The following is a 12612-nucleotide window of genomic DNA, read 5'->3' as shown; positions in this document are numbered from 1 at the left end:
ACCTAGGTTCAAGCCCTGGTTCTGACACTTATTAGCTCTGCATCCTTGGGCAAGTTACTTGCTATCACTGAGCTTCTATATCTCCATCTGTAAAGTGGGGATAAATAACAGTATCCACGTCATAGGAAGACTATACGTGCCGATTGAGACAATGCTTATAAAATGCTTATCAGCAGTGCCAGGCACTAGATATTAGTGGTAATCATTATCATTATATTGAGGCAACCTAGACAGTGTATTGGTTTCTTGTTGTTGTAACAAATGACCACAAGCTTAGTGGCGAAAAACAAGAATATAACATACTATCTTACAGTTCGGTAGTTCAGAAGTCTGAAATGGCTCTCCCTGGGATAATCTCAAGGTTTTGGCAGGACTACATCCCTTCCCAGGAGCTCGAGGGGAGCATCTGTCTCCTTGACCTTTCCAGCTTCCAGAGGCTGCCTTCCTTCCTTGGCACCAGGCCCTCTTCCTCCAGCTTCAAAGCCAGCAATGTTGGGCAGAAAGCTCCGCTGAACCAAGTCCTGCTCATGGTGCCATCTCTGATTTCTTCTTCCATTTTTAAGGACCCTGTGATTACACTGGACCCACCCCGATAATCCAGTATATTCCCTTTACCTTAAGGCCAGCTGATTAGCAAACAATTCCACCTGCAACTGTAATTCTTCTTTGCCATGTAACCGAGCATATTCACAGATTCAGGGACATTATTCTGCTTACCACAGATGGGACCAAATTATCAGTACCGTCAGCCTGGGAGTAGGACACACTCAATTAAATCATGTCCACAGAGGACTCAGCAGCCCTGGCCTGATACAGGCACTGGTCTCTATTGAGTCTCTGGATGTGCACTGCCTCCAAGGAAGTTACCTGAAATTGATCTTATTGCCATTTATATTTTAAATAAAACGGTTCTTTTTATACTGAATTGAATATAAATATCTTTGAATTAGACCAGGAACAGCAAATACATACATTGGCCTCCATGTCCCTATTCTATACTTAAGGCAAACATTACTGATCCATCATAGCATTGTTCCTGGCCTCAGAATTCTTCTCCACACAGCTCCCCAGCCACTCAATACCAGCTAACTGACATTGGCACTGGAAATTATTTTTAAGAAAAAAAACCAAGATGGCGGCATAGGTAAACACCTAAACTGCTGCCTCGCACAACAATTTCAAAACTACAACTAAAAGACAGAACGGACACCATCCAGAACCGCAGGAAAGCTGACTGAGTGAAAATTCTACAACTAGAAGGATAGAGAAAAGCTCACAGAGAATTGGAGGTACGGCAAAGGGTCTTTGTGCGCGCAGAGAGGAAGGGCGGCTGAGAGCCTGGCTGACTTTCTCTGGCGGAAGGGGGAAGGGAGCCCCCGACCGAACTGAACCCCGGTTCTGACTGCACTGAAACCCTGTTCCGGGCGAGCCCCTGGGGACCCACGCTCTTGTGGGGGGAGTCTGGACTCTCGGGCGGAGACTCAGGAGCCGGGGAAGGCGGAGGACTGAAAGTCCGCTCGCGCCAGTGCGCACAAAGGCTGCGGAGGCTGCCACAGGCATTCCCTAGCGGAAGGGAGTGAGAGGCTCCTGACGGCACTGAACCTCAGTTCCGACTGAAGTGAGCCCCAGTTCTGACTGCAGTGAACCCCAGTTCCAGGCGAGCCCCTGGGGACCCACGCTCTTGTGGGGGGAGTCTGGACTCTCGGGCGGAGAATCGGGAGCCGGGAAGGCAGAGGACTGAAGGCACACACGTGCGCGCAAGGGCAAGGCTGACGGGAAGCCAAGACTGAGACTCCACCCCATCCAAGCTGAGCACAGAGGCTATTGCAATTTGGCAAGTCTAATCCTATAAGGCTGTCTCCAGCACCGGACTTCTCCCAGCATAGACACAGCTGATCCTTACAGCCAACTGGCCTGGAGGTCAATTCTTCCCAGTTACACCAACAACAATCAAGACTTAATTACAACAAGGCTGTACACACAGTCCACAAAGGGGTGCACCAAGGGTGTCCACCTCAGGTTAACTGGGGAGGCAGACCCACTAGGCCAAATTGGAAACCTAGCACACAAATCTACCAACCCAGGGAAGCAGTGAAAATGCGGCGTCTAAAAATCAGATCACAAACAAAAGAAATGGAGGAAAACAAACGACTGGACATAGAATTCAAAACCACAGCTATAAGGCTTTTTAAGAATATCCTAGAAAAGGCCGATAAATATAACGAGACCCTCGAAGAGATGAAAAAGGACCAACTAGAAATTAAACATACACTGACTGAAATAAAAAATATTATACAGAGACCCAAAAACAGACAAGAGGAACACAAAAATCAAGTCAAAGAATTGAAATACAAAGAAGCAAAAAACACTCAACCGAAAAAGCAAAAAGCAAAAAAAAAAAAATCCAAAAAGTTGAAGATAATCTAAGAAGACTCTGGGACAACTTCAAGCGTACCAACATCAGAATTATGGGGGTGCCAGAAGAAGAGAGAGAGCAAGATACTGAAAACCTATTTGAAGAAATAATGACCGAAAACTTCCCCCACCTGGTGAAAGAAATAGACTTACAAGTCCAGGAAGCCCACAGAACCCCAAACAAAAGGAATCCAAAGAGGACTACACCAAGACACATCATAATTAAAATGCCAAGAGCAAAAGACAAAGAGAGAATATTAAAAGCAGCAAGAGAAAAACAGTTAGTTACCTACAAGGGAGCACCCATACGACTGTCAGCTGACTTTTCAACAGAAACTATGCAGGCCAGACGGGAGTGGCAAGAAATTTTCAATGTGATGAGTAGCAAGAACCTACAACCAAGATTACTCTACCCAGCAAAGCTATCATTCAGAATTGAAGGGCAGATAAAGAGTTTCACAGACAAGAAAAAGCTAAAGGAGTTCATCACCACCAAACCAGTATTATATGAAATGCTGAAAGGTATTCTTAAAGAAGAGGAAGAAGAAAAAAGGAAAGATAAAAATTATGAACAACAAATACATATCTATCAACAAGTGAACCTAAAAATCAAGTAAATTAAAAACCTGAGGAACAGAATAATCTGGTGAATATAATAGAATCAGGGGCATAGAAAGGGAGTGGACTGATAATTCTCAGGGGGAAAGGGGTATGGGGGGGTTCATAAAGAGACTGGACAAAAATCATACACCTATGGATGAGGACAGTGGGGGGTAGGTAAGGGCAGAAGGTGGGGTGGGAAATGGGTGGAGGGGAGCTATGGGGGAAAAAAGGAGAAATAATTGTAATAATCTGAATAAAGATTTATTTAATAAAAAATAAAAAAAAAAGAAATTATTTTTAAGACACTATTACCACGCCTATCTCAGGCAGTAAGTCCTCGTAGTAGTAGAAACTACCTTTATAACAATAAAGAAAAGAAGAAGTACCTCGCTGAAGGAGTTCGTGAGCGATAAGATTCTCTCAAACTCTAAATTTGACAACCCAAGTGTACCCACAACCCAGGCACACGGTGAGCAGCACACGAGTGACTAAAACGCAGGAAATTCTGGAGGTGCAGGGACATAGGACGTTTTGTAAAGGAAAGCAGGACAATAAATCCCTGCATTCCTGGATGCTTGGGGTTTGTACTTCAGATTCCAAGTGCTTAACCTTCATCCCTCACCAGTTAAAAATAAACTGAAATGTGACGAAACCTGCTGGTCTAAGGAGAAAGTGTGAAGTTCTTTCATTGCAGCGGAGAGGAAAAAAATAAAAACACAAGGAGACTCTGGGGCCACAGTCTCCTCCGGGAAGAGGCAGCTGCAGAGTTAGCCTGTACTTTACTGAGGGAGTCAATCAGAAAGAACCCTTTCCCGGGAAGAAAGAAGCATGAACAGATGAGAGAAAGCCTGGCAGGTGCTTACTTCGGGAATCAGTCCAGAGCCAGAATGAATTTGCAAAGAAGCCCATGTGATACTCCTCATGGGACATAAATCTAGATTACTTAGCTGCAGTAGAAACTCCATTCAGATTACGTGTTGTTAATTTAATATAAAACCTAATCTGGGTACATAATACAGTAAAATGTCAGGTGCTGAGAGACTATTCTTCTGGAAAGGCTCTCAACCCCTGAAAGCAGGCCAACTGAATGTTTTTCCAGTGTTTTTGTGGCCGAAAAAGAGCCTCAGAGGCAGGAGCAGCGTGATTGCCCCTTTGAAGATAACCTGAAACGGGATTGGTTTCTAGGTGGAATGGATGCTTTGATCGACCATGTCAATGAGAAAGTCCAACCTTCCCAGACCCCAGAGGAGATGTAATGGGAAGGAGACAGAAGACAGAGAGAGAGAGAGGGAGAGTCACATATATACAGAAAGAAACAAAAAGAGAGATGGGGTGGGGGAGGGGAGGGAGTTGCAGTAGGAGAGGAACAGAGACAGAAAGATAGACAGATAGACAGAAACAGGGGCAGAGAGACAGAGAGAGGAGGGCAGTCTGAAATCAGAGCGGCTAAGGAATGGTTGGCAATGAAAAAGAAGGGGCTAAGAATGAAGGGGTTAGGAGAGGCAACCCAGTTAAGTTCTGTGGATTCTGATGCAGACAAGGGCTTCAATGCAGTGCTCTGGCAAGCACAGACCCTGCCGTGCAGGAAGGAGTGCACGGTGGGGTGCGGTGAGCACCATGACTTGCTAAGTCACCCCTCCATTCACCTCCATAGCTGCCCTCTCGGGGTACTGTATCCTTTTCCTGCATGGCACTGTCACGGTTTATAGTTATATATTTCATTATGTGATCCTTTTGTTTAATGTCCAGCTCTCCTGCTGCAAGGGAAGCTCTGGAAGGCAGGGATCATGTGGCTTTTGTGCTGACTTGCGTCACCTGGCACAGCGACTTAACACACGAGGGGTTCGATAAACACTGCTGAACGCATGAATGTGTGAGTGCACAAACTAATGAGGAGCACACAAATGAATGCGTGGAGGTACTGGGGCTTTATGAAGGAATCTGGGCATCTCCCAAGCTGAGAAAAGAGAAGGGCAACTCAGGCAGCAGGAATAGCACAAGAGAAAGTACAGAGACATGAACGACAAGCCCACCTGGAGCGGCTGAGGAGTCAGTACCACCCTGAGGTGTCCCACACTCAGGACACCTAGCAGATGTCTCACTACCACCTCCCAGGAAAGTGAAGTCTCTGCGCTGGAATGCCAACAAACTATTCCACCCCACAAAGTCTAGAACTGCTTCTTGTTTTCTGGTACTCTCAAAGGCAAAAAACAGTTGAGCACCTACTGTGTACAGCACTGTGGATAATGCATGCTTCCTGGCTGCGGGAGGAGCAGATAACCAGAGAGGCATGTACAGAAGCACAGCGCACAGTAGTCTGCATGCAGTGCCCGAGGAAAGCACGAGGAAGCAAGTTAAATGACCGTGGTGAGGATTTTATCGTATTGACTTTATTTTTTTAAATATTTTTATTGATTTCAGAGAGGAAGGAAGAGGGAGAGAGAGAGAAACATCCATGATGAGAGAGAATCATGGATCAGCTGCCTCCTGCAAGTCCCCCACTGGGGATCAAGCCCACAACCCGGGCATGTGCCCTTGACCGGAATCGAACTTGGGACCTTTCAGTTCGCAGGCTGACGCTCTATCCACTGAGCCAAACCGGCTAGGGCTATTGTATTAACTTTAAAACATTCAATCCAGTAGGTTTCACTACGGACCTATGTCCCCAACACAATTCTCTGTACATTTGGAGGATCAAAAAGCAACAGACATCGGAAGTGCCCTGAGCCTCCCTTTGCCCTGCTGGGTCAGTTTCAGCCCTGGACAGGGCAGGAACAGAATGAGTTCCTTGCTGGTAAGACCTCATGCCTTGCCCCCAGCCCCACTGCCCCTAAAGCATTTATTGGCTCCAGCAGCCAGAATCTTCCCGAGATGGGAAGCAGGAGGATGGCAGAGCCTCAGCGGCCGCAGGAAAGAAGACTCCTGAGAGTGCAGACAGGGAAGGCGGCATGTTCCAAATCAATAATAACAATTTTGCTTAGAAAGGCGCCTCCTTCAGCTGGGCTCAGACCTGCCATGGCGGGGCTGCAAGGCCCTTCACTGTGCCCCCAGCGTGGAGGGGACCTAGCTTGCAGAGAGGGGCTGTAATCAGAGAGCTCGGGTAAAGAAAGACTGGAGATGATCTGTTACAAAGACGCCAGTTACCAAGGGGGTTGCTAAGGGCTCAGTCAGCTCTCTGCCACACACAAACCTGAGCTGCAGAACCGGGCGGAGGGAGCAGGGGTGCAAAAGAAAAGTTCAAGACAGGAGCCACATGAAGCAGAACAGCCTCTGGGATGGATTAGAGTGACGGCTGTGAGTTTAGTTTCCAGTAGGGAGATATTACACATTTCACCTTTTGCCCCTTTCCCCTTTTGAAGAAAGACAAGCCTCTGAGATATTTAAGCGAAGCTAAATCCACAAGCATATTACCTTGGAAACAGTTGAACAAGGGCCTCCCAGAAATGGTTCCTGAGGCCTCAGTGCCCAGAGCCTCAGGGAACCTTTCCAAACAAAGTGTATTAGCTAAGTCAGAGGGCCACCAGGACCACTGTATCATTCTCTGAGGCAAGGACAGGGGCAAAAGATCAGGAGATAGTGAAAACACCCAAAGGGAGGTGTGTCTTTATTTTTTAGTGTTTGCATAAGCCTGACCTTAATGAAGACATTTATTTCTTATATAGTAAGGTGAGGGTGTTGGTGGTTTAAATCTGTGGAATCTTGAACAAAAAAATTCTCAAGAGAATTGGGAGCAAAGTTGAAGGTTTGATAACATAGAAATGTAATTGCCACCTGGTGGCAGCATATCTAAACTAAAGATTCTGAATGTGAGGGTGTGCGTGTGTATGTGTGCATGCATGCTTGCGTGTGTGTATGTGTGTGTGTGTGTGTGTGTGTGTGTACTCACCCACACAAATTCAGGGGGAAGGAAAGATTGGAGTAGAATAAAAAGCAGGGTCAGAACCCAACCTTGCTCCCCAGACCCCCTCCATTCAACATTGTGAGTTTCCCTGACAACCTTCCTACTTACTGTTTGTTTTAGACTCCCTTTGGAGAGGAGGGCCTCATTACTCTCCCTTTTCCAAAACGCAAGTCAGAAGAGGCAGTTTTGTCCGAACACAGCTAAGTGACCTCCAAAGCAGTGGTAAGAAGCTGACCTAAAGCCTGCACTCCATGTTGGTCCTGAGAGCAAGTGAATGAATGAATGAATGAATGAACACTATATTCCTTAATATGTTATTTGCAGGGCAGAAGTGATAATGCATGGTCTCTGGCTTCCCAACTGGGCAACACTTGTTCTCCAAATGTACTTTTGTGAAGGGGTCTCTGTCCCAGATTGGAAAGGACTGTGTCTTGGTCTCCCTTGTCTTCCCAATACCAGAAGTGAGTAACTGAAATGCAGTAGATGCTCCAGAAATGCTTATTGGGTACATGGAGATGTATGGATGTGCAAGGGCAGGGGGCACCAGAGGCTATGTGAGCTCATGTCTGGGCCGTAGAAAGAGCAAGCAGGAAGTGAAATAAGCCAGTCAGAGAAAGACAAGTATCACATGATCTCACTCATATATGGAATCTAATGAACAAAATAGATCCAGAGACATAGAAGCATAGGACAGATTGCGGAATCTCAAAGGGAAAGCGGGGGAGGATGGGTAGGGGGGAAGTGATCAACCAAAAAAAATTATATGAAATATGCATAGCCCATGGACACAGACAATAGTGGTGGTGAAGGCCTGGGGCGGGAGACAGGAGGCAGGGATCAATGTGAGGAATAGGGGGACATATGTAATATTTTCAACAACAAAGGTTTTTTAAAAAGAAAAAAAGAAAGAACAAGCAGGGCTGCAGCCACTAAATGGTTTTTCTAAAGAAACCAGGACTAAACTTCGTGGTGTTAGATGGAAATTTCTGGCACAGAATAAAGAATATGGTCCTAGAGACAGCGAGACCTGGGTTCAAATCTGAACTCCAACAATGGTTAGACTTTGGGAAAGTTGTGTAACCTCTCTGTGCACCAGTTTCCTCTTTCATAAAATGGAGGTTAATAAACGCATTCTTGTACAGTTGCTTCAAGGGTTTGGTGAGATAGAGGATTTGGATGGTGGGGATGACACCCTCTCTCCTCACTTCCCTGCCCGGTCACCGCTCTTTCGGGAAGAGCGCCCACCAGTCCTTCCAGTCTTCCCAGTTAGGTGCTGAAAGGGAGCTTCTACCACTCTTTCCCTCTCCCCCCGCTCCCTCAGAGGAGCAGCCAATCTCACCAGCAAGCACCTAATAACCGTTGGACCACACCTTCCAGGTGCTGGGTTTGCAGGGTCAAGGGTGTTGCTGGTGTCAGGGTCTGCCTCTGGCCCCCTTACGCACCCACTCCTCCTGTTGCAAGGCATCCTCTTGGTGCCCGCTTGTCTGTTCATGGATGGGAAACCAGGCCCATCTCCCCGGGGGCCCAGGGCCCTGCTGTCTTCTTCTGAGGCTGCAAGTTGGCAATGCTCAATCTAGCCCATTCCAGAAAACTCTCCACCAATAAAGCCGATACGTTGATGGGTATTGTGTCTTATCTTTCTTAAATCTATTCATTAGACCAGAGGGAAGGAGCGCTAAGTCTCAGGCCGTGTCTTGAGTACTTAGCATTGGGTAGCAAAAGGCGGGGATACATTAAGAAGGCTCTTAGAGGGCTGGCGGCAGGTGCTCCTGCTTCCACCCTGGTGTGTGCACGGGAACCAACATTACTTACCGGTGGCTCTCAAGGGGAGCAGCACTGCCCTCTAGAGGGCGTTTGGAAAATCGATGAGAGTGTTTTGGGTTGTCACCATGATGGAGGGACACTATTGTTGTTTAGCAGAACAAGAGGGAAAGCTACTGGACACCCACAATGTGTGGGACAGCCCTGCACGGGAAGTGTTTCATGTCCCTAATGGCTTTTAAATATTTCCCCAGACATGCAGATAGGCTAAAAATCTGCCTATGATACATATTTATACATATGCGTGTGTCTGTATATATCTGTGTATATGTATGTGCGCATATATTTTTATTTAATATTAGAAGGCACAGGAAAAGTATGGACAAATATACCCACCAAACTATTACCAGTGCTATAATGGTTAGGTGGGTAGAGTTATATGGACTTTTAATAACAACTCAGTTACATATTTCTATTTTGTTTTAAGTTTTTGTAAAAATGTATTACTTTTACAATGAAAAAACAACAACAATTAGTGTAAACAAAAATGGGCAAAATCTGTTAAGCAATTTACCAAAAAAAAAAAAAAAAGCATGTTCTGGAGATATATTTTGAAAATAAGTTTATTATATATCAATTTAATAAAATCAGGCTACCAAAAAAAAAAAACCCTGCTTATCATTTTCTGAACCCTAAGAGCAAACTTCTTTGTATATAAATACAACTTGTATTTTTGTATGGCTTTAGTATGCACTGAATTTTCACCATTTGAAAAATTATTGTTCTGATGCCAACACTGTTGGCAGTATCTGAGTCCCCAATACAATAGATACGTGTCGGTCAGCACATGAGGCCGGACATTGGCAGTGATTCTGAGCACAGACATCTGTATCCAGCTATCCCATTATGTCCTCCTGTGCAGGCACACCTGAGAATTTCCTCTCTTTTTTTATATTAGTACTATTTTATATTTATAGTTCTCGTTCATATTTTACTTAGGGTGTATATTTGATTTCTAGGTTACATTATATATGAAACTCACATCAGGGTAGTAAAGGGGGCATTCCTGGAAAATTGTTTACTGTAAATAGGGCCCGTGGGGACTGACAGGGTTGAAAGCCGCTGTTTCAGCATCTCGGATCACGAGACAATGCCTTCATCAGCTCTGACTTCCAGGACCTTGCTGAAACTTCCAGTCATGCAATAGCCACAGCAGAGGACGTTTGGAGAAAGATTCTGCTTGTCTCAACACATGATGGCAGCTCTAACTTTGCAAAAAACAGGATCCTCATCTCTCTGGGGTAAGGTGCAGTCAGCAGGGACTTCCCCCATCCACCAGAGTGAAGAAAGCCTTTTGTCAGCGAAACATGGAAGCAGAACTGGGCTGTGCTACTTACAGAGGTCTTCAGTGGCGTCGGGGACGAGGGCAGCCATGGACTCGTACAGTTCCTCGTCACAGCCCGGGTTGAGGGAGCATTTCATGAGCAGGTCTGTGGAAAGGTGGGCCATGGACTCGTACACGTCGTCAGCCTCCTCCCCTTGCATCAGTTCCTCTTTGATGTGACTCTTCAGCATGTCCACCGTTTCCTGAAAGAGAACAGGGGACCCACAGGCACACTGAGGCACCCCGAGAGGGCTTGCGACTGGCAAAGCAAAGGCTCCCAGGGGTCAGGGCTTTGGCCCCCAGCACTAAGCACAGACTCACACATCCAGGAGACACTCGTTCATGTCCAAAGACCAGACGATACAAATGTACAACCTTCTCATGAGCACCTATTATGGGCCAGGTCCGATGCTAGGTATTTGACTACTAGACATTATGTCATTCTTTCTAACACGGCTTGAGAGAGATGCAATATTCCCGAGTTCACAGATGAGAAAACCAAAGCTCAGAAAAGTGTACTGCCTTTCCTTACATAGGGCCTGCAATCCTGGCTGCTGACATTCCCACTACTCCCTAGTGGTTCCTCAAAAGGGAACAAATGGCATGCAAGGGTGTAACCCTTACTGACTAGCCACATGGAGATTCAAATGGGATAAATGGGCTGCAGCTAAGGTGTGCTTGCACTTCTGTGTAGTCAGAGTCCCTCAAGAACCTCATTCACTAGTCCCCGCTCCTGCCAGCAGACTGCTCCAGAGCCCTTCTCCAAAGTGCCTCCTCGGCTTTATACCCTGTGTGCCCAGGTCGGGCCGGCTGCCTCTCTCATTTGGTCTCTAGGTGATTGTGAAGCCAGAGAGCTGGTTTCTCTGAAACCCCTGCACAACTTTTCGTGGTAAGAAACTTCGGTGTTTCACAATCCTTATTTCAGCATCAACCCACAGAGATACTCATTTTCATCATCGCTGTCCCAAGAGAGCTAATCTGCTATCACACTCCGTGTTGATTTCCTAATGAGACCCAAGGAGTGGACCAGCTGGCAGCTGTGAGTGTTGGAGACTCAAGGTCTGGCATTTGGTTTTGATTTGGTGGAAAGAGGAAATGGGACAGTTCTTAGAGGTCATAAACAACACGCAGGGACAACCTTTTGGTACAATGCTAAAGATGCATTGGTTGAAGGGAATTACAGCCAGAGAACAAGGGTGATATGAGAAATGTGAGCCAGACTAACTTCAGTGCAAGCTGGACATGCATCTTTCAACCTCCCTGTGACATACGGGAAGTAGGATAGCAAGCCTCGGCTTTGGCAGAAAACCAGGTTCAGATCCTATCTCCACCCTTACTAGTATGTGACACAAGGCATAGTTACTCCATCTTTCTAAGCCCTTTCCTTGATTGTTAGAGGGAGAGGACAATATTGTCAACTTCAAAGGATTGTGGTGAGGATTAAAAGAGATCATGCATTTGCCAATCAAATAAATTTAATAGGTAGCAGTGATTATTATGAACACAGTATTGTCCTTAATAAAAACTACTGGCACGGAAATGAAACACTGCATTTTATACATTTGTGACTTCAAAGTGAAGCTGAGTAAACACTCCCAGACTGTGAGCACCGTTAGCTTCATTTATGTCAATGATGCCCCAAACAGGCATTCAGGTTAGTCTATTCACTCAACATACTTAGTCACCCCCAGACTTTGGGAAGACCCCTCTATGTGCCTCGGTGAGTCACTGTCTTGTAGACTGTCAAATACAGAGCAGAGCTCCGTTTCTGTGGTGGTGTCGGGCTCACTCATATCTGGAGATAGAGAGCCGGACAGGATTGTGTTTATTGTCCCTTTTGAGGTCACAACCCCATTCCAGAGGCCGAGGTATTCTTACGTCCTGAAGATGGAGGAAAACAAAAAAAGGGTAGAGTCAAGGGGAAGGGCAGCTGCTTCCAAGACAATGGAAGCAATACTGGGGTATGGAATAAAGTCTAGCCACGGGGGAAGATTACCCTCAAAGAAGGACCAGGAGTTGTGATGAAGTAGGACCTGCGGGGCCAACACCAGGTGAGCAGATAAACTGGCCATATCTACCTTAAGACAGGCAGAGGCTCAGAAAGAGACGAGCTGTCAGCAAAAGGTGGGACTTCACGTTGGACTCCCTGAAATCTCAGGTGCAGAGTTTTATAGTGTTTTCTGCTAAGAAAGGAACCAATCCTAACACAGTTCACCTGAGCCTGAGTGTGGGTGAGGCAGCTGGGAGCATCCCACCAAGGTGCCTTGGAAGTGGGTGGGGAGGTGATTGGGGAAGAGGAATCAGCATCATCAAACCTTCAGTGGATTCATTCCACAAACGTCTCTTTAAATTCTTTAAAGGTGGGCCTCGGTACTTTACCTATCTTGTCTGCTTTTATCCTCAAAATAATGTACGGGTAGAGCTATGATTATCTTCCTTCTGCATACTAGGAAAGAAAGAGAGTGAGAGAGAGAGAGACAGAGAGAGAGAGAGAGAGAGAGAGAGAGAGAGAGAGAGAGAGAGAGAGAGAGAGAGAGAGAACACGATT

General features: G+C 46.1%; 1 protein-coding gene across 1 annotated transcript in view; it reads right to left on the bottom strand.

The window, feature by feature from the left end:
• Positions 1 to 12612, bottom strand: part of PIK3AP1 (phosphoinositide-3-kinase adaptor protein 1) — a 105449-nt gene that overhangs the window by 27200 nt on the left and 65637 nt on the right. Inside the window, exon 8 of the mRNA XM_080687895.1 lies at positions 10078 to 10267. Coding sequence (XP_080544021.1) covers positions 10078 to 10267 — 190 coding nt within the window. The remainder of the gene's footprint in view (positions 1 to 10077; positions 10268 to 12612) is intronic.

Source organism: Plecotus auritus, assembly GCF_963455305.1.
Source record: "Plecotus auritus genome assembly, chromosome: 9".
In the NCBI taxonomy this organism is placed as follows: domain Eukaryota; kingdom Metazoa; phylum Chordata; class Mammalia; order Chiroptera; family Vespertilionidae; genus Plecotus; species Plecotus auritus.
This window is presented reverse-complemented; position numbering and strand designations above follow the sequence as displayed.